The sequence below is a fragment of the Aulonocara sp. 'chitande type north' Nkhata Bay genome, linkage group LG17 (genome assembly GCF_057382095.1).
Source record: "Aulonocara sp. 'chitande type north' Nkhata Bay isolate Kocher_YH1m ecotype deep benthic linkage group LG17, A_spYH_male_GT1.1, whole genome shotgun sequence".
Lineage (NCBI taxonomy): Eukaryota > Metazoa > Chordata > Actinopteri > Cichliformes > Cichlidae > Aulonocara > Aulonocara sp. 'chitande type north' Nkhata Bay.
Genome location: NC_141360.1, coordinates 26147968 through 26175673, shown reverse-complemented (window position 1 = coordinate 26175673; position 27706 = coordinate 26147968). Strand labels below are relative to the sequence as shown.

The following is a 27706-nucleotide window of genomic DNA, read 5'->3' as shown; positions in this document are numbered from 1 at the left end:
GAAACCTGAAAGAGTGGAAACCAATTCACTGTGTCTGTGTCTGGCGAACTTTGTTTAGGAAACAAATGTCCTTCTCATGCTCCTCTCCAGCTAGCTGAAGCTAAACCTCTGGGTAAACGTAGACTTTTCCTCTGACTGCCCTTTCCTCATGGCAGATTTGCAGACACAGATGTCCTTTCATTGCTTTAAAAAGCTTGAGGTCTTAAATCATTCTACGCTGTCAGGAAATGAGTGGTGATGTTTCCCTGAGTGCAGAACAAAATCCTAGAAGACCAGCTGAAGTTTTGGCTTCTGCCCCAGACCCTTTTTTGGATCATTGTTTATACAGTTCATTGTACTTATCTCTCTCAGATCGTGCAGCAGAGCATTTCAGACAGTCTTGCACTCCAACCAGGTGTCATCAAGACAGTACAGGCGTGTCAATACAGGCTGCTCTGCATGCAGCATATAGCTTCAACATATTGAGCCACTTACCGGCTGGAGTGTTCGCAGCCGCCGTTGTATTGTTACATTGACAGATTATTGGCACAATGCTGTTCCCTAGAGCAGATGAAATGGCTGACACCAGAGCATGGCAGAACCATGTTGTGTCTAGTTCCCTCCATAGAAAGTTTCTAACAATGAAATGCAACAGTGCCTGGCTTGATAAAAGTGCAGTTTGAAAATACCTAAAAATTCATCTCATTCATCAGAGCTGAAATATTTTGTTTTGTCTTGGCTGTAATCTAGAGCAGTGCTGGCAAACTTGGTGAAAAGTTCATTCAGGCCAAGCCATTCAGATATTACATTAGGTCCTCAAAAGGACAAACCAATACAAGAGATTTAAGTGTCTGCATAGGTACATTTGTTTCTATATTGTTCTAAAATGTTTTCAATATAAAAGCAACCGGGCGGACTTCATACCTTAACTTTTTCAGCTGATATTTGTCGCTTATGTTCATCAGTTAGAGTAGGCTAATCTGAGAAATGTGAAAGCTGCACCTTTGCTACACAGCTGTGGTCCCTTTGACGCACAGTATTTGCTATTGTGAATTACACTGGCTACATTATCCCTATTAAGGGGCGCGGAATTGAACAAATATTCAACATTTGCATTCTGCGCAGCTTGCGAGAGAGACAGCTGCTATTACTAATGGTCCCGTCCCCTCCAACAGAATATGAATAGGTCACTAATGCAACCTGTTCCAAACATTTGCATACCTTACTCTGGATGTAAACAAGTAGAAGTCATAAATATCTTGATCTAATTGGGTCTTGTTCTCTCTCTAGGTTCATTGCTGCAGCGGGCAGCTTGTTCCTAAGTAGCAGGTAATCCCTGGGTGTCTGTCTGTACACTATCATGCTTCTCCATTTCTCCAGGGGTTGATATCGAGGCAGCCCGGAAAGAGGAGGAGCGCATCATGCTGAGGGATGCCCGGCAGTGGCTCAACAGCGGCCAGATCCAAGACGTGCGGCATACGAAATCTGGAGGAACGGCGCTCCATGTAGCCGCCGCGAAGGGATACGTCGAGGTTTTAAAGTAAGCAGTAGCCCTCAGAGACGGTAAAACAGTTGGAGCACACTTTGGTACATAAAGTGTCTCCTGTATGTTACTTTATTTGAACACTATTTATAGTAAAGACGGTGGTGATGCCTAGCCTCATCGGTAATACAAGACGTATCTCGGTCTCTGCATCTTGTCATCTTGCCTCGTTCTGACATTGTCACTGTGGGTTGTTAATACAGTTGCACTGCTCAAGGATAGAAACCGCAACGGCCTGTCCATCTGGTCTGGGAAGCCAGCCAGCACACTCTGCTGCCATAGATAGCTCTAAGATCTCTGATGTTTAGCACAACTACCGTACACGGGACAGAGATCCAAATGTTTCCCCCGTCGTGGCAGATTTATTGGCTGAAATATTTGCTAGCCTCACCGAGCTTTGCTAAGGGATGACTAAGATTTTCAGATTACGTCTCTGTTTTTTCGGGGAATCTGTATCTCATAAAAGTGACCTGGGGTTACAATACTGACGCACAACAGAGCTCGAAGCCTAGCAACACTTTGAAAAATCAGTTTACAGAATGAAATCAGTCATTCACTCCACACATTCACCCTCCCTGTGTCTTCCTTGTAGGCTTTTAATCCAAGCAGGGTATGATGTAAATATTAAGGACTATGATGGCTGGACTCCTCTACATGCAGCAGCACACTGGGGCAAAGAGGAGGCCTGTAGGATACTGGTTGAGAATCTATGTGACATGGACATCATAAATAAAATGGTGAGGAACTAGAACTAGAAGCAGTCATTAGGTTAAGTGCAGTCTTTAACTCTTACGTGTTTCCCTTCAGGGTCAGACTGCTTTTGATGTAGCAGATGAAGATGTTCTGGGATACTTAGAAGAACTACAGAAGAAACAAAATCTGGTGAGTCACTTTGGCATCTGAACAAAATTCTTGAAAGATTCCAAGAAACCTTCTCATGATGGGAAAACATGTCTTAATTTTTATAGTATAATTTCATTTCCTGTGCTGGACTCATGAGTGTCTTGTTATCATCTTAATTCCAGCTGAGAAGTGAGAAGAAAGATGTTAAGAAATCTCCTCTGATTGAAACAACCACCACTGGGGACAACAATCAATCACTGAAGCCAATCAAGAGGTAACTTTCTAATGAGAAGTAATGAATGGAAATGGTTAACTGAATCAAAAAAGCTAAGGTACGACGATATCTTTAGGAGAACAATCTCACTTTGTCAAGTGTTCTCTCTAAAGTTTTTTTTTTCTTTCTTTCTTGCTTTCATGTATGAGAGTAGTGTCTTATTCTTCCTGCAATTGGCCAGAAAGTCAAACTGTCTAAAGCCAAGGGGTGAAGGAAAATGTCTTCAGTTTACCAAACTCAAAACTCTAAAAATCTAGTTCACGTTGCTTATCTGTGAGCCCTACTCTCTACTGATGCTGCAGTACTATACTAACAGTGTTACATTTGTGTTTTTTAGCAAAGAAACGCTGCTTCTGGAGCCCGAGAAGAGCGCTCCTCGCATCGAGACCTTAGAGCCAGAGAAAGTGGACGAAGAAGAGGAGGGTAAGAAGGATGAATCAAGCTGCTCTAGTGAAGAAGAGGAGGAAGAAGATTCAGAATCAGAGACTGAAGCAGGTACTGTATGATTTTTATGTTAGACTTGTGGTGTTTTGGCTCAAGTCTTGAGCCAAAACTTTAATTATGAAGTACCAATTTTATTCTGTAATTTCTGGGCCTTTTATACTTATTCTGCATGTCAAGAATATGTCAAGAAACCATATTGTGACTATTCTCGTCTGCTTTTTTTTTTTTTTTTTTTTTTGGGGAACCTCAGCAGAAAAGAGCAAGCCCTCAGCAGCAGTGAGCAACAGCACAACACCAACCAGCGTCACGGTGTCTTCTCCAACTAGCCCAACTAACCAGGTGACGACCCCCACTTCACCAGTTAAAAAGGTACGACCGGGGAACTCTTTGCCGTCCTGCCCTGTCTGGAGAAAGGGGATGGGGATTACTTATTCTCCCTTTGCAACAAAAACCTGATTTTGCAGTCAGGTGTTTGCATATACAGTTCTATAGTTTAAATTAATGAGTAATATAAATTAATAACTCTGTCTGGCTTGAATGAGAACATAAATGTAAGTAGCTTTTAACAAACATGGCAACAGGATAGGGACGGTTGGAAAATTCTGCAGTATAGTTGTAGGTTGTTCTAAAGGTTGGAGCAAAGTGTACAGACAAATGCATTTGGGTGGTAAAAGTAAAACTAGGCCTTGAATTACAGTCATGTTCCACTTTTGAAACTGCTGCCCTCTGCTGGCAGAATAATGCCAAGCATTTTTTCTAAAGTGAACCCTCTGAGTTTCCCCAAGGGCAGGTTTTCCTCTTTGATTTAATTGAACGCATTTAAAATATTGTGAAATATAATATTTGGTGTTTACAAAAATATTTAATGTAATCATAAACTTTGTTTGTTTGTTTTTTTTTGTCATTAGTGCTTCATGTTCTTTGTTCTAGGTTAAAAAAATTAGAACAGAAAAGCAAAAGTTGTAAAAACACAAGCAAGCAAACGATAAGGAAGCAAGATCGAAGTGTGAAACAAACATGTTGCACATGTAGGGGACGTTCTTAAAATTTAAATTTGAGGCACCCAAGTCTGTGATATGTGATGCCACCTCCAAACCTGACTTTAGCCCTTGAATGAACCTGAAAAAAAGGGAGGTTGTCTCACCACCAGACACCCATCTAGAGCCTTTTTGGTTTCTTTTTTCTGCTTCTTCTCTTGAGATAAACTTCTTGTTCCTGTCCTTATTTGAAGCCTGATTCTCACTCAAACCACAATGTCCTCTGTCTAATAAGTTAGCAAAGTCCAAATTCCAGTGTTTGCATCTGTCACTTATTTTGAGAACATTAATGTCAGTGAGCATTGTGTGGTGTGACTAGGCTTTAAAATGCCTGTCTTTGCTCATAAAGTGTGTTTCTTTTGCTGCTGCTTCTCTTATTCTGTCTCAACCTCTCTGTTCCTCCATGCCCTCCCTCCCTCTGTCATTCTCTCTCTGCATCATTCTCACCCTGGGCTCTTGTCTTGGTTGGCTTTAGTTTGAATGTATTACTCCCCTCATGCCTGTGGCGGAGCCAGGCTGTCCTGCATTGTGGCGTCAAGGTTTGCGCAAAACTGGCATTTCTCTAGTGCCCAAAAAACTTATGGTGAGGCCTTGGTGTGCACCAGAGTTGTTCTGTAATCCTACATGCACCTGTGCACTGATAAAGCACTAAACACCCCTAACCATTCTGATCTGATCCAGGCGATATAGGGTTTTTCCACTAGTTTAACGGCATAAACTGAACATTTCATGCTTCACATTAAAAAATTTCCACTGGTGATTGAACAGGATGCTTTTATTGTGAAGAAATAAAATGTAGGAAATGCATTTAAACCACAGAACAAACAGAGGTTAACTAGCAAATTAGCAATTTACCTGCACTAAGGATTCATCCTCATATTTTGATTACATAATTAGTATCACAATAAGTACAAAGAGGCAGTTATTGTGATTTCTTGTTAAGAAGTTGTTTAAAATTTTCCAAAATTAACAAAGTTGCCGACATAATGTGGTGAAATAACAGCTGTGGTTTAGTTTCCAAACATCGTTATATTATCAGCTGAAGATCGAGTAGGGCTCGTCCGTGCAGTAAGCTACACAGGTGACAGTGCTGCAGCGTATGAGCCTCTGCCCCTCATACACAGGCTGATAAAATGTGCAGCAATAACAAACAGGAATAGTTTTGGTACCTGTCCCCTCCTCTGTGGTGCAATGGGGGGAAAACGGTTACCTAACCGTGGACGTTCATGGCATGACAAACCACGCGCAGTGGAAAAACCAAAATCGCGATTGATTGCTGCCAATAGCTGCTTTTCACCTATCCCCCTAGCATGGTGTTTCCACTTGTAATCACCAAATGCACTGTCTTGATCATGCTTTCATTTCACGTCTGTGTAACTTCTGCTGCTTGTAAACTTTGTTTTCAGACAAAACCTCCACAGGCTGTAAGAGTTATTGAAGTCATCATATTTTGAAAATGGCATATAACCAGGAGTGTATTTTACAGAGTAATGAAGTCAGGAAGAGGCATTCTGGTCATGTGTCACATCTGACATGTTTTTAAAAATAATAAAGTTTCCACCTGAAATAAAAAAAAATCTAAAATTTGCAGCCCTTATGGATTAATCCGACTTGTTTTTAACCTGTTTGACTTTTGCGTTACTTACCACGATAACTAAAAACCTCTAAACATCTTTGTCCTTCTAAATGGTCAACGAGGTCTTAATTAGACTGCTGTCCTTTCCTCACTCAGGTCACTCAGCCTGCTGGAAAGGTCTCAACTAAAGTGGAGGAGGAGAGGAAGGATGAGTCTCCAGCGTCCTGGCGTTTGGGTTTGAGGAAGACGGGCAGCTATGGAGCGCTGGCCGAGATCACTGCCACCAAGGAGGCACAGAGGGAGAAGGATACCACTGGGGTTATGCGTTCGGCCTCGAGCCCTCGCCTTTCCACATCTCTGGACAACAAAGACAAGGAGAAGGTCAGAAGGGATTGAAGCAGTTTTGGTTTGGTTTTTTTAGTAGGCGGGGTTGCGTAGATGATTCTTAATTAAAAGGTTTTGTGTTTTTTATTGTGGTAACAGAGCTTTCTTGTAGCAATACTACACAGCTCCTTTACAGCTATGTCCTGCTTGTTGTGCTGCCTGCAGGAAAAGGATAAAGGAACCCGGCTTGCCTATGTGGCTCCAACCATTCCCAGGAGACTGGCCAGTACTTCGGACATTGACGAGAAGGAAAACAGGTGAATCCCTGGAGACGCGTGGCCCTGTGCAAACATGCATTGGATTGTGTGGCTCCTGTTGCTAACTGCTGGGTGCCCCAATGCTGTGCATGGTGTGGCCTTAAGCAGCTGCTTTTTTTTTTTTTTTTTTTTTTTTTTTTTTTTAAATGTACAGTGATAGATTTAGTAATCAAGAAACACATTAAGGACGATTTTAAAAAATGGGAGACCTATTCCTTTAGTATACATGTTACTGTGGAAACGTGGGGTACGATTCTAGCTTGTGGTTTCCCAGGGACTCCACTGCTCTGATACGTAGCGGCTCCTACACCCGGCGACGCTGGGATGACGACCTGAAGAACAGTGAAGGAAGTGCCTCCACCATCCGAACCCCCAGCTACCAGCGCAGGTTAGCCTCGGCTGTAGTACAAACCTCTGCCACAACTTTCCACCCCAATCTCGTCGTGTCCATCATACGGGTGCCTTTCATAGCTTTGAAACCAAATTAACTGTGTAGATCATCAATAGTGAATTTATCAGTCACCTGAAGGGAAATTTGCTTTTAGTGATGTCATCAGAGATGTGTATGTACATGCTTGCATTTGCAGCAGCTGCTCTGAAAGCCATGCAAATGAGCCCAGCGCCTCTCTGTCACCGCCAAAGAGTCTTTTGCATGACTCTACTTGTCCTGTCAGGTTGCTGTGCCACTGAGATATTTTACAAGCCTCAAACAATCTAATCAATCAATTAAATAAGAAATTCTCAGGGTTGTTTGTGGCACAGAACTTGGACATGGACTTGTGCTGCATTTATATCGTATGGGAGAAATGCTGGCTGTGAGCCACTAATGAACTCAAGTTTCAAGTTGTAAAAGCTGCTTTGGAACTTGTTGTTTCTTGCGTTTCTGAGTTTCGATGTTTCCAACCAAGACATCCTCAAATCTAATTCTGAAAAGGGGGGAAATGGTGAAGATCTCCCAACAATTGGATGATTTTAGATGTATCTCATCCTTCTTTAACTCTTTAAATACAGCAAAGTATCATCCTTCTCCCAAATGAGATGAATGCACAAACAGTGTGTCAAAGCTTTAGAGTCTTAAATATGTATGTTTCTTTGTTCTCTGCGTATATATGTCTGTATGTGTGCGCCTTCACCGCTAACATGCCTCTCTCGCCCACTTGCCTGCCAACACGCTAGCACTTCCCATACGCTAGCGCTAGGGCGGAGCGGCAGCACGCGGGACGTGCCAGCCAAGTCTTCGTCAACCTCCAACTTGGACCCTAACACCTGTAATACTAAACCTTGGCAGCCACCCACCTCCCACTACCCGTCTTACAGCATTTACCGCAGGTACACCAGCCTCACCGAGGCACCACCTGTCCTCTCTCACTTTCTGCATCTCTGCTCGGCTGGAGTGACCACCTTGTGTTTTGGGTTCCCTGTTATATTAAATGTTGGAAGGCTTTTTATTTATCTGCTGGTTACAACTTTCAGTACAGTTAGAATTGTGGTTTAAAACATGATTAATGGTAATCGACTACATTTACCACCCTATAGTTGTGCATTACTCCAGTACAAGGAGAAGAACGTATTAGCATCTTCAAGTGAGTAACTGTTTGTTGTTGGGATCAGTGGCATCCCGCGTGTATGTAAATGGTCACTGAAGTTTCTCCAGACATTCATATGAAGTGTGAATGTCCCAGGAACTGTTTAAAAACACTCGTGTAAGAGGGGATTTTATTTATTTAATTAAATAGAAACATAGAAGTCATATAAAACAAAAATTTGTTTGGATGTAGCGCCATCACTGCAACTAAAAATGCCATGGTGAGACATCATCTGTCCCTTCTTAACAACAATCACTGCTCCCACCTAATGTGCCTTCACCATCAATGCAGTGTAGTAAACTAGTTGGACACTAGTTGTTATACAGTGCAATGAAAAAGGAAAAAAACCAAAATTGATAAACTCATGTCTTCCATCCTAACTATTAAAGTAAAAGTGGAAACCACGATTGGCCACAATCAAACAGCTCTACTTGCATCTCATTCCATCTTGCCGATGATTCTTTATTCCACAGCGGCTCATTCGGCAGACGACACGAGGACTTGGGCTCCTCGACCACTTCCTCCGCCACGACCACCTCCACCTCCTCATCTGTTACCTCGCCCACGGGCCATCGTGGCCTGTACTCAAGCCTGGGCTCCTCCTCCACTCGCACTGGCTCCACCAGTCTCACCAGCAGGTACAATTTATTTCTTTTCAGGTTGAGAAATTCAGCTGCAGCTGAATGAATGAATGAATGAATCTATACAGTTATCATTTGAGGTCATGCACTCTTTCTTTAGACAAGCTAGAAGGCAGCGGTAATACTGGTCAGTTTCACCACATATTCATGTATTATATTTGTATAATAGTTTGTCTTCTAATTTAGTTGATAGCCATGTCCATGATGATAAATTTACCAATTTCCAGAAGTTCCTCAAAGTTTGAACAGTTTGCCTTTATTCTCTTTATTTTCTGTATTATTACTGTAGTGGAAATTTAAACACTTTATCATGTTACTAGGTTTTGTTTATTTTGTTAAAATTCAGCAGCATAAGTGGTGGATACCAAAAGCCAGAGAGTAGTGCTTAAAAAAAAGATGGTGAGCTAACTCTCGAAGTGGTTTTATAACAAACGGTCTGACACGATCATCTGGCAGGCAAGAAAATGTATAGTAATTGGCCCTGAATTGTATATACAGGCTTAGGATTGTTGCATTTGTATTACAGCAGCTGAAAGGGAATCTGTTTAAAATGTGTGTATAAACAGGTACTGGTCAGAGGAGAGTGCAGAGAGGGAGAAGGAGAAGGAGTCGGCTGCTGTCGTCCCCACTATAAACACTGGCTCTACTACGACCACCACGTCTACCACCACTACCACTGGCACTGGCACCGAAAGACGCAGGTAAACCAAACACCTACTCAAACATCGATTTCATTAGTTTTTATTAGCTCTTTAAACTTTGTGAATTTTTTTTATCGCAATCACATCTGTCCACCAAATTTATGGTGCTGTTTAAATGTAAGGAGACTTTCAGCATTTCCATAGACTTATTTCATGAAGAAAAGATACCATCACTTCCATTTCTGTAGGTTTGTGTTCACTCTTAGACTCTGTGCAGACATTCTGGGGAGGGAGTGAGAAAGCAGAGAGCTTGTGCTTGCATGTGTATGTTTGAGTGGGGGTCCAGTGCATGTCCTCCTGTAGCAACGCTGAAATAAGCCACCTGTCACGGTGGGAGTGGGGCCGGGCTGCTTCAGAGCCTGAACTGCTCCAGCGACTTCTCCTTATAAGGAACGTGGGCAGAAGAAGCACATTTTCCTCAAGGCCAAGACCCCATTCTGGGCTGAATGAGTTCATACTTTTGTGTGGCCAATAGAAGCGTGTTTCAGCCTGAGACGAGCGATTACTGTTTTATTTCCCAAATTGTGTTGCCTTTTGGGCATGAAGCTCGCGTACCGGAACGTTTAAACCTAAAGGTTTATCTCATTTTACAAATATAACACACGAGGAGGACATTATTTTAAAAATCCTGGCTTAGAGGGAAAATGACCAAGATTTTTTTTTCCCTCTCTTTCTCATATCTGTTCTTTGTTGCTATATTACAAATATATATCTAGCAGACAGCAGTGATTTTTACAATAGCTGTTTTTAATTTCCCCTGTGAAAGTGAAGCATGGATGTCCTTTACTCCAGCCAAGCTACACTGCAGCTGACTGCTTCCTCAGTTAATATTAACATTTTTAATAAACTACCAGAGAAAAGAAATGTACCATTAGGTAAAAACACAAGCACAGCAATATTGTGGAGGTAAACGGATGTGTAAGGAGGATTAATGGGTTCCAGTCTTGACACTGAACAAGCCCATAGTAAAAAGAGAACCTGCTACTTTAAGTTGATACAAAGTATTAAATTGTCTTTAACACTTCACTCTAGGACTTCCCAGCGCACAGTGACAGTCTTACCTCCATCTTTATATTTAGATTTTGTGATGTGACTGTGTCTTTGAAGGTTAGCAGGATCACATTAACAGGTTGACCTGTGTCACATGCATGATGATTTAGTCCAGTGTAGTCTAAATAAGAGCTGAAAACACGTCAGATGAAAGCAACGCCTGGCTCTTTACATGTAGTTTAACCGCATTTCCATTGCAAGCTTGTTTTAAGGTGGAAATAAAACACTGCTAAAGTCTTGTTTACACCTGTAAATGCCCCATGTATTTGTGTGAGCAGGTGTGTTAATACTTTATCAGCAAATCTGTACATTTGGATGCAATTTCTGCTGATTAGAGAGCCTATTTAGTAACCCCTGTTTCTTTAATGAATGGTAAAGCTCAATATCATGAGGGCAAGTACGAAGCATATTTAAGTAGATTAACTTCCCCATTCAGGAGGGGTTTTTTTTTCTTTCTTCTTTTTTTCTTTCTTTTTTTTTTTTTTTACTTCCTCTAAATATTTAACCTCTGTGTGTCTGTGTTTGTGTATTTTGCTTGTGTCTCTTTCAGGTCATACTTGACTCCAAAGCGAGATGAGGAGTCGGAGTCTCAGAGGAAAGCTCGCTCCAGACAGGCTCGACAGTCAAGGAGGTCCACCCAGGTTAGTTAAACCACATCACCTTAAATATGCTGAGTCCTCATCTCTTATGTTTGCAAAGGTGTATGTTCCTTTTAATGACCCTTAACCCTGTGAGCCAAAATGTCAGGCTCAACTGTGTTTTTACTACTCCTTGGCTCTGTATGATGTCAGTAAGAGCAGATATCCTAATATGGCCATCTCAAAAAGCTCTGTTTGTGAACTCAACCCACCTGCTGTTCTAGCCTTGTGCTTACAAGGGCTAGCCAACCAGAAGAAAGTTGGTTTACCAGCAGGGGGAAGGGAGCAAAAATGCAGTGATATAACTGCACTAAGACCCAGTAAATGAGTATAACATGCTGCCTTTAAACCATTCTTTTATAATGTTATCTGTAGGAAGGGTAAATAAAATGGGAATTTGGTATTCATAGGAACATGTTTAATTTAACCTACAACTAGAGCCTCAACCAAACCACAAAAACATAACTTATATCTCTAATCTGACCTTTTTTTTTTTTTTTTTAAATCCCCATCAGTTTTTGTTCTTAAATGTTGGTCTGAGTCTTCAGTTGTAGGAAACCTGCTTTAACATGATCAGAATAGTCACTACTGCTCAAACGGCTAATAAGCCAAATAAAGGTGGATTCCCACATCAAAACAAACTGTTAACAAATGATGACCTCTGCATGTTCCTGGTTTGTATTGTATTTCTATGGCCACAGACTGTTCAAATAAGACTTGTTATTCTTGTTGAGACAGCCCAGACTTTTATTTTTTGTTTGTGTACACAGGGCAGCTCTTGTACCAAGAGCTCATTTTACAGAATGTGAGCTTTGTCCCTGTTTTAAAAAGAAAACTTTGCTTGGATCAGTCGACCAGTTTTTTGTTTTTTTGAACTAATTAATTACCAATTTTGCAGCATGTATAGAATCTGCAAATATAAGACTTAATTTTTAAAAATCATCCAAGAAAGAAATTTAAAAAAGACTTTCCTTCTTTCAGGGTGTGACTCTGACTGATTTACAAGAGGCTGAGAAAACAATCGGCAGGAGTCGTACCACAAAGACTCGGGAGGAGGAGAAGGAGGAGAAAGAGAAGCAGGACAAGGAAAAGCAAGAGGAGAAGAAGGAGACTGAGACGAAGGACGATGATTACCGATACAAGTACCGCACCTACGATGAGGTACATATTTTAAATGTTTATATTGTTATAATGTATTACTGAAACGACACAATATTTTATAATAATAATTTAAATATTATAGCTAGCCTGACCTCTTCATCTTACCCTCCTCTCTCCCAGCGGTCAAGGCCTTCATCTTCTTCCACCTCCACCATTTCCTCAGTCAGCACTGCCTCCACCCCTTCCTACTCTAGCACCACTTCCTCCAGTTCTAGCTCCCTCAACAGGCCTAACAGTCTGACGGGGATAACCTCCTCCTATAGCCGTTCCTCCAGAGATACAGAAAAGGGTGAGTGTTTTTCATACCCGATACAGGTATTGAGAAGTTTTTTTAAGTTGTGGTTGTGTTTGATGAGGAAAAGTCTTCAAATTTAAACTGAATGCACATAAAAGCATGGCTGTATGTGTGTGGCAGCACTACACATGTCTTCAGATCTTAAACAGTCATTGCACTCTGTCAGATTTGAATTGCTCTGTAGTAAACTGGGCAAATGGATGTTTATTAATGTTGCCTCAAGGGGATTGCTAATCCCTCCTGTTTAAAACTGTGCCATCTTTGGTGAGGTGTGCTCTCACATAAAGCCATATAGGCACAGCCCGTACGTGCCTGCCGCTGTAACTGTCTCCACTGTTTTCACATGGGCCATATGCCAAATGTTGATTTAGACCATTGACACAGGAGGGGTTTGGGTTGTCTTTTAAATTAAGTACCTCTTCAATTAAACAAACCAATGCATGAAGTGTCCTTGGAAAATTGAAAGCAGCTGAAGGAAACTGTGACAGACTTGTGACCAAGCTTTTCCCCAAAATAGCAGGATGCCTTCTCAACAGAAAGGCCAGAGCTAGCTGATTAAGGACTGAGCTTTCAAAATAAGAGAAGACTGCAAACTTGCAGGGTGGCAGGGTAACAGTTTCACCTCACAGCATTAAAGTCCTTGTTTTGTATGCAGGCTAGGGCATGTTTTCACACACAGATGCACACAGTTCAAAAACATGCATCCGGTTATTTATTTATTTATTTTTTTTAATATGTTTGCAAGAGAAGAGATGAAATCCTCCATGGATGTAATTCTCTAGGTTTCTTTATGTGACACAATCATCATCTGTCCGATAATTGTTGACTTTCTTCTCAATGAAAGCAGAAGCAGACAAGAAGGAGGAGGAAAAGGAGGGAGAGGACAAGTCTCAGCCCCGCTCCATACGGGATCGCAGGCGGCCCCGCGAAAAGAGACGTTCCACTGGGGTGTCCTTCTGGAGTCAGGATGTAAGAGATTTGCACACTGTGCAAAGCTTTCTCTTTAGAGCTCAGTTTTTGAAGTGGTCATCGCACTCTTTGTGAAGTGCACGTTTCTTTGATCATTTGGATGGCCCAAAGCAGCACCTAACCTTCATATCTTTTTAAATTCCAGGGTGATGAAAATGACCCCGATCAACAGTCGGACTCGGAGGAGGGCAACGCCAAGGGAGAGCCACAGGTAACTCGGGTCATAGGAGAGAAAGTAGATTAAACTGACTAAAGGAGAAGCCCTCCAGCCTCCATCCCTCTTCTCCTTGTATCCCGTGACGTCTATTTCATCTTTTGCATTTATTTACTATTCTGGTCCTTCCTCGCCTCATCTCATGTAGTTAAGGCCAAGGAAGTGGACTAGTCTTTGATATTCATTACTCTGTGCTGTACAGCTATGATTTCCTCTCCTACCGCTTATCTTTTCTTTTTCTTTTTTTGGACTCCTGCCTTTGAATTTCTTATTGTCCTCCCCCTTTCCACCTTCCGGTGATTGTCTGGTGTATGAGGGTGACCTTGCAAACCAAAGGCTCACTCGGCAACAGATCAGTGGGCTTTTAAAACATGTAGAAGCACAAAAGGAAGGAAATGCAGGTCTTTTATAGGCAGAACACACACTTAAATGACATGCTGAGGTTTCCCAAGTTTAAATTTGAGCCCTTTTTTTTTTTTTTTTTTTTCTCTCTCCCCCCCCCTCCACAAATGAAGTCAGAATTTCAGCTTAAAACGAACAAGAAATAACATGTAAGAATTTTCCTAAAGGTTTCTGGTGACATAAACATAAAAAAGCAGTGGAATCCAGTGCATTCATACTGTCTTTAGAAGCCACAGAGAGGGCAGCTTTGTGAAAATATTGTTGGCTGGGTGCACTTCCTGTTTGGATGGGAGTGTCTTTTGAAGCATAATGGAGAACACACAGTTTTCCTTTGAGTACAGAGATCCTGGGGATGAGAGAGAGAGACAACAGCTATTTACCATCACTTCCTTTAGGACAGTAAACAGGGTGGACCAAATCGGAAAGGAGCCCTTATCCAGAAATGTACAGGAAAAACTCTTTCATTCCAGCTCGTCTCTCTTGATTACAGGCATAAAAATGTATTTTTGAGCTGAGTTTGCAAATATTTTTTAAGTTTAAGCTCATCTAAGGTCATCCTGATAAATGTTGGTACTGAAACAAAATGCTTGGTTGATTCCTAATCAGTAGATAAGATGCTAAAGACATCATTTAAAAACAAAAAACAGCCAATTTGATTCCAGAGTCTGTCTTCAAAGTTAAGTACCTCTTCAATTAAACAAACCAATGCATGAAGTGTCCTTGGAAAATTGAAAGCAGCTGAAGGAAACTGTGACAGACTTGTGACCAAGCTTTTCCCCAAAATAGCAGGATGCCTTCTCAACAGAAAGGCCAGAGCTAGCTGAGCTAGCTGCAAAGTCTTTCTCCAGTTGCTCCTTGAATAATGTTGAGCTAGCTCTACAGCTTTTATCTCACACCACCACCACCACCAGAAGCACACTCAGGAAAACCCAGAGTGTAGCATTGTTGTGTCACCACACTCTCTCTGCCTCCAGAAGGAGACTGCAATTTTTAAAATAGCTGGAAGACCAACCCCTCAACCTGACCTTCCCATCTGATGTCTGGCTCCATTCTCATGGCTGTGGCACTACACAAGCACAGCAGACCTAGAGGCACAGTGCAGGCACCTCAAGGCTGTAGCTGGCCTGTCAGCTGTTAGTTGTTACTGTGTCTGTATGTGCATGCAGAGCAGCTGGGAGTGAAAGTCGGGTGCTGTAGTCTAAATAACTGGTTCCATCCTACTGTTTAGTGTTTTCGTTTTTCTTTTTCTTCTTTTCTTTTGAAACCCTCTATCAGAGTTGAATCTTCTAGTATTTTAGCATTTTTTCCAAGTGTAGCGACTGAAAACATCATATGGCAGAATAAACTGCTTTCTAACTTTTTGTTTTGTTTTTCTTTCTTACAGAGTGACCGATTGTTCAGGTAGGTTTTCCCCTCCAACATGTTATGTTCCTTTTTTGTGTTTGTGTGTTTGTGTTTTAAACAAATGCCTGTCATTACTGTTGCAGGAATGAGAGCACTTCATCCTTAGAGCGTAATGACACTCTTTTTACCCGTAGCTACGGTGAAAGTCGAAGGCCGTATTCTAGCCGACTGGATAAAGATGACGCCACTGACTACAAGAAGGTATTTATTTTCAAAAGAACTCAAACTCGTAAACAAAGTATTGTACAAAAGTCTTGAGACATCCTTCATTTCTTTACATTTTGCTTCCAAGGAGTGAGGCCTAATAGTAATAATAATAATCTTAAGACTTTAGCACAGTACTGTTAAATAAATAATAAAAAAATATCTATAGCACCTTTCTAGACAGAATCACAAAGTGCTGCACATGAGATGACAAATACTAAAAAAAGTAAAACGGACAATATAAAACAGGCAAAAAATTAACCAAAAACAGTTTTAAAAAGGTGAGTTTTGAGTTGTTTTTTTTAAAAACAACTGCAGAGTCCAGGGTTCTTAATTTATGAGGGAGAGCGTTCCAGAGTCTCGGGGCCACAGTGGCAAAAGCTCTTTCACCCTTAGTTCTCAGTCTGTTTTATAGCAAGTAAGCCCTGATCAGATAACCTCAGGGACCTGCTAGGGGCATAGGGCTGTAGTAGATCAGAGATGTAGGATGGTGCCGGTCTATGCAAGGCTTTGGATGTCAAGACCAGGATCTTAAAATGTACTCTAAATTCAACAGGAAGCCAGTGTACTGAATACTTGGCGCATTTTGTCAACAGCCTAGCTGCAGCATTTTGCACAACCTGCAGACGATCCAGAGAACCTTTGCTTAGACACATAAACAACGAGTTACAATAGTCCAAACATGAGGAAATAAATGCATGTATAGCAATCTCCAGTTCACAGCGAGATAAAATGGGGCTTAACTTAGCCACATTTCTTAAATTATAAAAACAAGACAGAACCAGAGATTTCACATGCCCATCCAATGTAAGACTTGAGTCAAAAGTGATACCTAAATTCCCGATAGAGGATTTAAGATACACTGAGAGAGGACCAAGGCTTTCACTATCTGGGATAAAAATATGTCCGGAGTGCATATGCGGACTTCAGTTTTACCAATGTTCCAACATTTGATGGAATCTAAGCAGTCATTCAGAAGCTAAAGCTTAGATAAATCCTGGGGTTTAAAAGAGATGTACAACGGAATATCATCAGCATAACGGTGATAAGGAATGTCCTCAAAAGAGCCCATTATATGCTGGGAAGAAGATGTATTAAGAACAATAAAGGCCCCAAAACCGAACCCTGAGGGACACCACAAGTGAGGGAGGTTGAGGATGACCTAAAATCGGAGACCACCACAGAAAAATATCGGTGATGTAGATATGAGGAGAATCACTCTAAGGCAGTTCCAGATACACCAACCCAGTGTTTAAGCTTTTCAAGGAGGATGTGGTGGTCAACAGTGTCAAAAATTTGTAATTGCCTAAACCGGCAGATGGTAGAGTAATAAAACCTTGCCTCAAGCCCAAATTTATTCTAATTAAAAGTAAAATGAATTATGTAAAAATGCATTTTAGTTAACTGACTAAACAAGGATAAAAATAAATGTAACACAGGTTTTTGCTTTGGAAACACAAAGGAATATTTTTAACACAGTGAGCTTTAGCAGGGTCTTTGTGCATATTTGAGTCTGGGATGTCTGCGCGTCTCTGAGGTTTGGTTTTGTAAACAAAAACTTTTTTTAAAAGCTTAAAACTAAACAGAAAAACAAGCTAAAAATGCAAACCAAAGCTTATGTATGTGCCCCATTTCTCAGTGGGTAGGCCAGTCTCAACAAATCTTTGATTATAAATAGTTTGACTGCTGCACTTTCTGACTGTTGGATCTGATTGGTCCTCTCTTCAGCTCTACGAGCAAACATTAGCTGACAACGAGAAGTTGAAGGCTCAGTTACGTGACACAGACCTGGAGCTGGCAGACTTGAAGTTACAACTAGAGAAGGCCACACAGGTATAGAGAAGCACTTCATGGGATGGCTAAACATCCTGATGGGATTGTAAAGGTTTCTGACACAGTTTTGTTTCCCATTGCAGAGGCAGGAACGCTACGCTGACCGATCACAGCTTGAGATGGAGAAAAGGGTAATGAGCTAGTGTAATAACCCACTTCTGTTGCAAATGTCCCTTTTTTATTTTATTTTAAATTAACACATTTACTAAAAACATGTATAACTTGTGTGTCTCAGACTAAATATAGTTTATTTCAGTTACTTTGGTTAAACATCCCAGTAACACTGCCCCAATGGGTTTATGTCTGAAGGTAACAAGCAGGCCCCAATATCATCTGGGTGGTGGTATGATCTTACCCTGAGTTTTTGTGTTAGTCTCCTCTTTGCTGCTGGCTGTCGTCTCTCACGTAGCTGAGGGTCAAAGGGAAGCCCGCCCTCCTTCCACGCCACCCAGAACACTGCAACCTTCTTTATTCACCTGTTTATTGAACCTCAGAGGCAGCGTGTGGTCACCACTTCTCAAGACTGCTTATTTTTGTTTTTCCAGTGTGTGAAAGTGTGTGAAATTACCTCAGTTTCTGTAGAAAGTTGAATAATTGCAGGCTGTTAAATTGCTGTTATATAAAAACGTGTGCATGTGTGTTTTCACCCTTTCTGTAATGGCTTTGGCATCTTCAGCTGCAGCTCCTGTAGCCACATCATCCATTATTTTTAAGCCCATGCTTTAATCTAAGCAACATTTTGTCATCATACAAGTCATTCTTTCCTTGTCGCCTTTTACATTATAGGATTGTCTTTTGGGTTTAAAGACATTTGACATCCTTGCCCATGAATCATTTCATTAGCTATAACCATCAAACACAACCTCTAAACATCTTCATCCCTGTTTCTCGACTCATTCCAGTCTTTAGACGGCTTTAAATGAATTGAATGTATAAGTTTGAACTGGCTGCCGCTTGCAGATGCCTCACTAGATAAGCTTGTGTTCAAGCGTGCCTTGTCACCACTACATCCCGACCATCTCCTACACCTCTCCTTCCATGCCTGCACTGGAGTGTTTATTTTGTGTCGTGGTTCAGATTTAATCTGCTTTCCTCCACCCAACAGGAAAGAAGAGCTCTAGAAAGGAAGATTTCTGAGATGGAGGAGGAACTTAAGGTACCCAGCACACACATACTGAATTAAAAAATTGTAAATGGCATATTATATACCTAATCAGATAATTTTGACAGACAGTAACACTGCTACACTTGCCGCTCAGAGTATTTGGGTCCAGGTACCCCTCACACAGGGGAGGTAATCTTACTCTTTTAACTAGTTTAGACTTAGCATCACTTGACAAGTAGCTAAACATTACCAAATGTGTCAGAGGACTCTTTGGTGAAGCCTTTGAGAACCACTGTAAGCTAATAGAAGTCATGAATCGAAATTGACAATTCTTTCTTGAATATACGGCAGGTAATTAAAAAAAAAAAAAAAAAAAAAGAGTAACTTGGAGTCACCAGCTTTGTTTATCATATATAGGGATGATAAATGATGACAGACTTTGAAATAGGATACTTTTTTTTTATTTCTATTTTTTATTTTTGCATAAGATTTTTTTTTTTTTTGTATCCCTGGAAATAAAACAGGGAAAATATCAAAGTCAAACTAGACTGTTAGCTGTTACTTTAAACATTAGTCACAGTGCATCCCTCTTTGTGTAGCTTCTTAGTCTCGCTCATACTAAAACACCTCACTCTTGGCATATTAAATGAATAATTAAAAATATATATTAATCTTAGGCACAGTTGTGTTTAGGTTTTTATATTTGGACCGGCACAGTTAACCACCTCTGTCTCCATTTGTACACCTGCTAATCTCACCTTCTGCTCTTCAGGGCACATCTGAGGTCAGCTGCTGTAATATTTGTCCACTGTTAACATTTAAGGATGATTAATTAAGTATTTCTTTTTGGGAAAATGTTTTTTAGCTAAGAAAAGAGGAAATCTATTAAACCGTAGCAAGCATGTGTTCTCCATCACTGTGATAACAAAGTGTTTATTTTTAGGGCTTAGCCAGCTGGCCGATCTTATCAGTGTCACTTTTCCATTCTGTCGACAAGCATCAAGCTGAACCTCTTAATCATTCCTTCAATTTCCAAAATCTGTCCCCATTTTCTAACAGTCTTCCTTTTCTGTTTTCCCCCTTTGTCCTTCTCTCGGCCCCTCTTCTCTATTAATTTATATTGTCCTGTCTTTCATTAATCCTTTCTCTCTTGATTTCTGTCTCCTCAAACATGTTTCCTCTCCTGCCACTCTCGCCCCGTCCCTCCTCCTCTTTCTTTGTTCTTTCTGTGTTGTGTTTGGTTTTTTCTTTTCTTTTTTCCCTCCTGCAGAACCTCCCCCAGGTAAAGCAGGTTCAGGCCCTACGCCAGGTTAAGGAGCGGCTGCAGGCTGAGAACCGGGCCCTGGCCCGTGTGGTGGCAAAACTCTCGCAGTCGGCCTGCAGCCAGCTGCCCACCGTCGACCTCTAAGCCACGTCCGTCTGTCCACCACCATCTCCTGCTTCTTCTTCTCTCTTTTTCCTCTTCTGCTTCTTCTTCTCCTCCTTGTCCCCTCCCCCCTTGCAACCCCATTCTTCTCATGCTCCATTCGTGCTCTGCCCCGCACCCATAGACAGGCAGGTGTCCAGCCGTCCAGCAATCACTGGTTTTGAAAAACAACTCTTTCTGCCCCCCTCTGCCTCCCCAGAGCTTTTTGTTTTCAGAGTGGGGAGGGTGTCTTTCTTTGGTTTTCACAGCAGGACACTATCCTTTTGCAGTACACGCCTGTCAGGTGGTTTCCACACCTCTAAAACGCATTAAAACATTATCCTAAATATTTCAAATAACATCTGAATGATAACGGAATAAAGCAAAGCTCAGGTAAGTGTTTGCGGGTTGACAGGTCTGACTGTACTGTGAAGGAAAGTGTCCTCTTTGAAGTTTCTACTTGTGGTAATTACTTCAGGGGGAGCTCAGTAGTTCTGTTTGGCTTGTTTTGGCTTCTTTGCATGAAGTGGCTTCCTATGGCATCAACTCTTTGGACCCAAACCTTCAGAGACCAAACCCACCTTATCCTCCCCTCCTTTTCTGTTGAGTTTACCAAATGACATCAACAAATATTTAAGATTAATGCATACACGTATGGTTTTACCTTGGACTTGTACACAATATAGTGTGTTCAGTGTCATGAGTTAAACAAGCAGTCAGTCCTTATATGAAATCAAGCAGGTCTCTGGGGCAGTCTCCTCTAAACACTGTAGAACATGTCTTACGCCCTTGTACGAATATTTTTAAGTCATTTATTTAATAAGCTAATCATATTGAAAGCATGCTGCTGTCCAAATAGGAACTTTTCAAGTCTTTATTGTGCTTTTATGGGAGATATTTAAACTTTACATCTGACAGCCAGTTCCAGGATTTTATCAATTATGGGGCAAGAGAAAGTCTGGCTTACTTACTACAGCTCATTCAGCTCTGTGTTGCTGCCTGTAATGCATTAATATGCACATGTTTAAAAGAATGTGTTCTGAAGTTCAGTAGATGTCATAAAGAAGAGGAAACTGATGCATAATCTGGCTTTAGTTAAGTTAAACTCTCAAATTTGAGTTGTGATCACAAAGTTTTGCATCTCTGCCTGTTGCAAATTTAAAACTTTACCTGATTTAAATTTGGCACATCCTCCTCTTCAGGGTCATCTCGTTGTGCAGCCCTGCACCGCTTGTGGAGCAGCTGCTTTTTAGATCGCTCTCTAAAAATCTCATTCTGACCACTTGCGTGTGTGTGTTCGTGGCAATGTGGAAGTTGCATTGCATTTTGAAGAAGAGTTAAAAAAAAAAGAGCCAGGCCACCAAGCTGAGTGAGCGGTGTTGGAAGATTAGCACGCGATGACACGTTCCACAGTTCAGGCTGTTTGCCAGCATGCTACAGTAGAGCTGGGCGATATGAGATTTTTTCATATCACGATATGTTTTTTTCATTTCAGGCGATAACGATAACTATCACGATATAAGCCAAATAACTATATTTGTAAGATTTAAATGTGCCGTTGCTCATAAGTAAAATGTGAAATAATCAGCAGCTTGTTTTTATTTAAATATTTATTTCCCATAATAAGTTCAACAGGGTAGATGTACTTAAGGAACATGAGACTTTTTCAGATAGATAAAGGCAAATATTGCAAACTACACAAGGCAGCCACTAAAGCGTTTAAGTTTCAAAATAGAACAAACGAAACAGACTACTAAATTGTCAATTCCACTTAGAAACAAAATATTAATTCTAAAAATAAATCTTAGTTTGTTTTACAGAAGAACAGACAAAACTGACTAACTTTTGTCAATATCAAATAAACTGAGAACTAAAAGGAAATTCTCAATCTCTCCTTGTTGTATAGCTGAGCTTTTCAAACAGTTTTAACAGTTACTTTAGTCTGACAAAAGCCGAATGACGAATTAGCGCTTCCAGTCAGAGACTGAGGCTACGTCCACACGTACACGGGTATTTTTGAAAACGGAGATTTTCCGTTTTCGTTTTAAAAAGAATCCCGTCCACACATAAAGGCAGAAATGAAGGAAAACGCTGCTATGAACATGCCAAAGCAGCAGGTGGAGCTAGATTCCTAACCGTGCAGAAATGTTGGCCAATCAGAAGTCTAGAAGCCTCGGTGGGAAAAAGTAAACAAAGCTGGGGCACAGAAGCAGACCCGAGTCGTATGTGTGGACGGACAGTAACTGTGTGTATATGTAAGCATTTAAACACTGCAGAGTAGAATTAACAGTATTGTAGAAATTCATTTCACCGAAACAATAACGTGGCGCACAGTGTGACGCATGCACCAGTTTATTGTATTTCCAGACTTGCTTTCGGCACAATTTACAGTGCACGCTACTCTGTTTTTTGTCAGACTTGAAATAGCTGAAATACCTTCACACTACGGAACTTCTATGGCTCTTCCGTTCGACAATCTCTCCGGCATTGCAACCATCATCTGTTTTCTCTTCGGTCACGCTCGGTTGATTTTTCTAGTCGGCACACTCATTTCCTCCATTACGCGCTGGCTCCATTACCCGCTAGTGATGGGTCGTTCGCGAACGAAATGGCTCTTAGAGCCGGTTCTTTGACGTGAACGACGCGAGCCGGCTCCTTATCGCGAGCCGTCACGTGTTTGTTTTTTTTTCTTTCTCTCACCCTCTCTCTCTCTCGCACTTTTTTTCGCTTCACTCTGCACGCGAGCCTTGTGCTTTACGCTGGGCAGAGGGGGGAGGGGCGGTAGTTACACTCACTAGCACAGGAACAGAGCCAGAGACAGAGAAAGAGAGCCAGGGAGAACAACGTCACATTAGAAAGGTATAGTAATCATCCACAACTATTTTACGTTGCAGATGATAAAGGATTCAGAAAGTTTATTCATGCAGGCCCATATGACAGAGAATATGCATGTTCTTTTTGTTTTAATATTATAATTTATATTTAATTGTGTTGTGGTTTGCAGTGTTGTTTTCACTTTAAATTTGTAAAAGGAAAAAGCTGAAAATTTAAATAGTTAAAAGTTGAAATGTAAATAGTTGATTTTTGTATTATATGATTTATTTATTACATTTTATGTGGAGTGAATAAATAAAAGTATATTTACGGTGGCCCCTAGAGACAAAGCACATACAAACTTCAAATCACGTACGAACTCTGAAGCACATAAAAACTCAAAACACGTACAAAAGACAACAGAATTGCTCCAGGATGCTAGGCGCAGTGTTGAGCTTTTGTTATCTTGTGGCTACACAAGCCAGCAAGTACCAACGACCGGATTTGGTGTGTGGTAGTAACAGGTAAATGAACTTTTTTTAAAATTATTTGAATATATATGAGTGCCTGTGTATAAATACACAAACAATACACACATGCTTTCAATTGTAATTTAAGTGATCTAGTAGCTCTGCTTTGGAAGTTCAGTTCATGCTAGAAATGTGTTTTGGAGTTTGTACGTGTTTTGTCTCTAGGGGCCACCGCATATATTTATATATAAACATATATAAATAAAACCACTTTTTTTTACATTAGTAATTCCTTTTGTGCATAATTTTATATTATTGTTAATAATAAATAAATTAAAGCAACAAAACAACCTGAAGAGCCGGTTCGGAGCCGAAAGAGCCGGCTCTTTTTAGTGAGCCGAACCGAAAGAGCCGGTTCTCTAAAAAGAGCCGGAAATCCCATCACTATTACCCGCTGGCTGCTTCCCAAACAAACACACGTGTGGCTTGGCACTTGTGCTGTACGTAACAAGTCACGCGACGTGACGCTGCGGCTGTGATTGGTTCGGCTCTGCGCTACTTAATTTGGATTGGCTGACCTTTTTTTTTTGAGGACAAGAGCGGCGAAGTCTATCGCGATAGCTTAATTTCTCTATCGAGTAAAAGTTATATCGCGATACATATCGTTATCGTTCTATCGCCCAGCTCTATGCTACAGTAAGAACCCATATTAAAAGTTAGACAGTGTCACAAAGAAGTAGCATCTTCAGTCGATGCAAGAAGCCCCAGCAGCTTTAACTGCCAGTGATGATCCTCTCTGTGAAAGTTTGAGACAGAAATCAGTGTTTTCTGTCTGCACTACTTTGGGGTAAAAATCTCAATAAAATCTGAGGCGTACGTTGTCAGAACAGGATCTTCATGAAGCGGTCTTAAACTGGCTGCCGTGCTGGAGATGAGGCAGAGGTGCACAAGTAGACAGCTTTGAAGGCGAGATCAGCTGGAATCTGTGCGTTTAAAGAGTGTTTTTCGACTCGCGTGTTCTTAATGCAGCCGTTCACACAGACTGCAATTTTTAAACAGATCTGACCAATCAGATCACTGCATTTGGCAACAAGTCTGCATGATTCTGAGCTAGGGAATAATTTTCTGCAGACGATGAGCATGTGTATAATGGCCTTAAGTCAGGAACATTAACGTTAAACATTTTAACAGATTTGCACTTGATCAGATGTGACTTTTTTCCCCTCTGCTGTGTGTATTTTTGAGGCTGCCTGCAGCAGCCACTTAGATTCTGCATGGCTTTCCCAGAATCTTTGGCCTGTTGTGTGCCCGCTTTTACTTTTGACTTGGAACAAAGATGTTGGGTTTTGTTTTTACCTCTTTAATCAAAGTCGGACAGCCAAAAGTTAGATGCTGTGTGTGACTCCTGAGATTGCTTTACACAGTCTGCAGTTAACAGTTTGTTTAAAAAAAAAAAAAAAAAAAAAAAAGCGCCGTGGCTGGTTTTTAACCTGTTTACGTGGCGAGACTTGTCTAAGCCTTGTCTCTCTCTCTCTCGCTCTCTCTCGCTCTCTCTCTCACTCTCTCGCTCCTGTTTCCCTTTATCACCTTTCAGATGCTCCCAGACTTGAAAGCAGACAACCAGAGACTAAAGGACGAGAACGGAGCGCTCATTCGAGTCATTAGCAAGCTTTCCAAGTAGAACAGACCCCACCCGCCCCATCTTCTGCACCCCCCTAGTCCCCCATGGCAGTGACTAATGGAATTGCACATTTAGATATTAATTGCAACAGACATCGGAGGCAAGACTCCCTTTTTTTTTTTTTTTTTTTTTTTTTTTTTGGGTTTTTTTTTGGGTTTTTTTCCCCTCTCCCATTGTTTTTCTCCCGACTCTTAATCGCCCTTTTGCTCCTTCACCACTGCAGCATCCACCCATCATGTTCATCCATCCCTCCCCTCCCCATGCACCTCCTCGAATTGAACCCACTAGATTGTGTGGCTGCTGTCCTGATAGAACCACTGAGTTTACAGAGCAAAAGGAAGGTGTGTGTGTGTGTGTGTGTGTGTGCGCGTGTGTGAGATCAGCATGTAAAAGCATTGTGGGCGGGGAAGCCTGAAAACTATTTAACCAGTAAGCCTTAGTTGTACATAAAGAGAAAAAGAAACACACTTGCATCGGTCTCTTCTGTCTCGCTCCTCCGCCCACTCCGGGCTATCTCTGAAGAACAGATATTATCCACCACCTGATTTTATTTGTGCCACAATCTCTTATTTGATGTAACATTTCTTCCCGTGTACGTGTTGTGTGCTGTGCAGTCCCTCCACTTCCCCTCGAAACCCTCAAAGTGCCACTTCTGCCTAATATCAGCTCCTTGTGGCCCCATCATTTTTTTTTCTTTATTTACCACCCCCCTTCTCCCCTTTCCACCCACAGATCACTAATGCACACACAGTTCTCCCACCCCCTCCAAAATTTTTTTTTTTTTTTTCTTTTTTTGTACCTCTGCGTGTCTTCCTCCAAGAGGGAAATTTTGGATTCTCGCTTTAGCGACATGAGGCGGACCTGGTGGAATTTAAGCTTTCACTGTATGTGCAATATGCATTTTTTTCATTTTCTTTTTTTAAATGCTTTAATGATGACGAGTCCATCACAAGTAGGATTTTTCACTCTTCCACCACTCCCATCGCTCACCTTCTCCCCCTCCCCTCCCCTCCCTTTTTTTTTTTTTTTTTTTTTTTTTAGGTTTGTAGTGTAGTCAGTTTATACTCTGTATTTCTCACTTTGTTTTAGCAGGTACTGAGTGATGCTGTATATACCTGTATGTATTTGTTTGAGACCAGCACATGGCATGCATTTATGGTTCCCGTCTGTTACTATTAAAAATTCCAGAGGACAAACAGGTGTGTTTTAATTATTATTATTATTATTATTATTATTATTATAATTATTTTTTTTCCTTTATAGACTAAAGACATTGGATACAATACAGTAGAGCCTCTCTTGTTCACGGGACGGCTGGCAGTGTTCAGTGCTTTTGTTTTCCGGTTTTAAAATAAGTGTTCGCACAATTGTAAAAGTTGAAAAAAAAGAAAAAAAAAAGAGAAATAATCGCTTCACTACATTTCACTTTCTTTGTATTCAGTTTCTTGGAAGAGTGCTGTTAATTTTGTTTCCATTTTTTTTTTTTTTTAAGCTCTAGTATTATAGCCAAGGTGTTGTCACTTAAAAAAGGAAAAAAAAGTATCTTAGGTATTGCTAACCCAGTCCTTTCTACAATGTCTACATGCACTGTCAATGCCATGTGAGGAGTCTTGATGTCAGGTTGAAGCAAAATTGCCACCATCAAATATTCCATTCATCTGAGAACATTTTATGCATTTCAGTGGCCTTTTAAGGATATTTTAGTCAAAGAATTTAAGACAAAGTCACTGCAGATGGACTGACCATCAACTTTTTTTTTTCTTTTGTTTTGTTTTGGGGTTTTTTGATTTTTTCTTTTTTTTTTTTCTCCCATCATCTTGTAAAATAGGTGTGTGGCTTAATACATGCAAGTTGTGCTGTGACTACCAACCACTGAAGAGTTCATTAAAAATAAACTTGTACATTGTAAAGTTCCCACGTCTCTTTATTTTCCCGTGGTGTTTTTTTTTTTTTTTTTTTTTTTTTCTCTCTCTCTCTCTCTTTTCTTCATTTTAAAGGTGTTTCAGCAGATGGGACACCCTTTTATTTACAGTGTTTCTGTTCATAAGCTACAGAGGTTGTAGCTTATAAATTTGCTCATTTGTAATTGTCTGTTTTTGTCACTCTTAACAAAATGAGTACTTTATGGTTTCAATTGCCTGGTTTTTAGCCAACGGTGGGACTGGTAAACTGTGTGCCGAATTGAAATGTACGCCTCATATTTGGTTCAATTTACTGCATTCTTAAGCCAGTGGTCTCAGAATACAGATATGCAAAAGTGCATACAAAACATTGTCGTCAGAAGTCTGCTGAGGCCAGGCTATTGGCATGCTTGATCCGATTGTTCCTGGTGGAAATCTGACTGGACAGGGGTACCAAGATGAACTGCTCCGATCTCCAGGACAGTAGCTGTTCATGCACTGCCTGAGTACTGCAGGCCTTTCTGGACCAGGAGTCTGTACAAATACTTCCTTAGCCAGCATTTAGTCTTGATAGGTTTCCATTATAGCATGTTCCAAAAATTATACCCCTTTTTGCAGTTTCTATACTTCGCAGCACCATGCAGTAAACCAGATCGAACCCTTTTGCAGGCCAGTTTTAGCACAAAAGAAAAAATACTAATTTTACTAATGTAAACAAAATTTGCCCAAGACAGAAATTGTCCATGTTATTTGCTGATGTTTGTGTGGAAGGACACATCTTTATCTACAAAACTCATGGTTTATTTAAAGTAAAAAAAAAAAAAAAAGAACATTGAATTTGATTCATGCGTTCATTCTTTAATCTGAGGCAAAATCATTGCAGTCTTTAAATCCT

The 27706-nt window shown here is 40.8% G+C and overlaps 1 protein-coding gene across 14 annotated transcripts in view; it reads left to right on the top strand.

Moving 5' to 3' along the window:
• ppp1r12a (protein phosphatase 1, regulatory subunit 12A) overlaps nucleotides 1-26823 on the top strand; it is a 62193-nt gene extending 35370 nt beyond the window's left edge. The window contains exons 4-28 of one of the 14 annotated variants that reach the window (XM_086268207.1): nucleotides 1360-1519; nucleotides 2115-2259; nucleotides 2330-2404; nucleotides 2548-2639; nucleotides 2977-3134; nucleotides 3337-3452; nucleotides 4596-4703; nucleotides 5853-6077; nucleotides 6246-6337; nucleotides 6612-6725; nucleotides 7514-7666; nucleotides 8397-8561; nucleotides 9131-9265; nucleotides 10866-10956; nucleotides 11935-12114; nucleotides 12235-12403; nucleotides 13254-13378; nucleotides 13524-13589; nucleotides 15379-15395; nucleotides 15482-15599; nucleotides 17331-17435; nucleotides 17519-17566; nucleotides 18541-18591; nucleotides 19811-20094; nucleotides 24824-26823. In XM_086268207.1, coding sequence (XP_086124333.1) covers nucleotides 1360-1519; nucleotides 2115-2259; nucleotides 2330-2404; nucleotides 2548-2639; nucleotides 2977-3134; nucleotides 3337-3452; nucleotides 4596-4703; nucleotides 5853-6077; nucleotides 6246-6337; nucleotides 6612-6725; nucleotides 7514-7666; nucleotides 8397-8561; nucleotides 9131-9265; nucleotides 10866-10956; nucleotides 11935-12114; nucleotides 12235-12403; nucleotides 13254-13378; nucleotides 13524-13589; nucleotides 15379-15395; nucleotides 15482-15599; nucleotides 17331-17435; nucleotides 17519-17566; nucleotides 18541-18591; nucleotides 19811-19948 — 2846 coding nt within the window. In that variant the 3' untranslated portion in view covers nucleotides 19949-20094; nucleotides 24824-26823. Of the gene's footprint in view, nucleotides 1-1359; nucleotides 1520-2114; nucleotides 2260-2329; nucleotides 2405-2547; nucleotides 2640-2976; nucleotides 3135-3333; nucleotides 3453-4595; nucleotides 4704-5852; nucleotides 6078-6245; nucleotides 6338-6611; nucleotides 6726-7513; nucleotides 7667-8396; nucleotides 8562-9130; nucleotides 9266-10865; nucleotides 10957-11934; nucleotides 12115-12234; nucleotides 12404-13253; nucleotides 13379-13523; nucleotides 13590-15378; nucleotides 15396-15481; nucleotides 15600-17330; nucleotides 17436-17518; nucleotides 17567-18540; nucleotides 18592-19810; nucleotides 20095-24823 lie in introns of all 14 variants that reach the window. The other 13 variants (XM_086268206.1, XM_086268209.1, XM_086268205.1 and 10 more) reach the window with 13 other exon arrangements.
• Nucleotides 26824-27706: the final 883 nt, after the last annotated feature.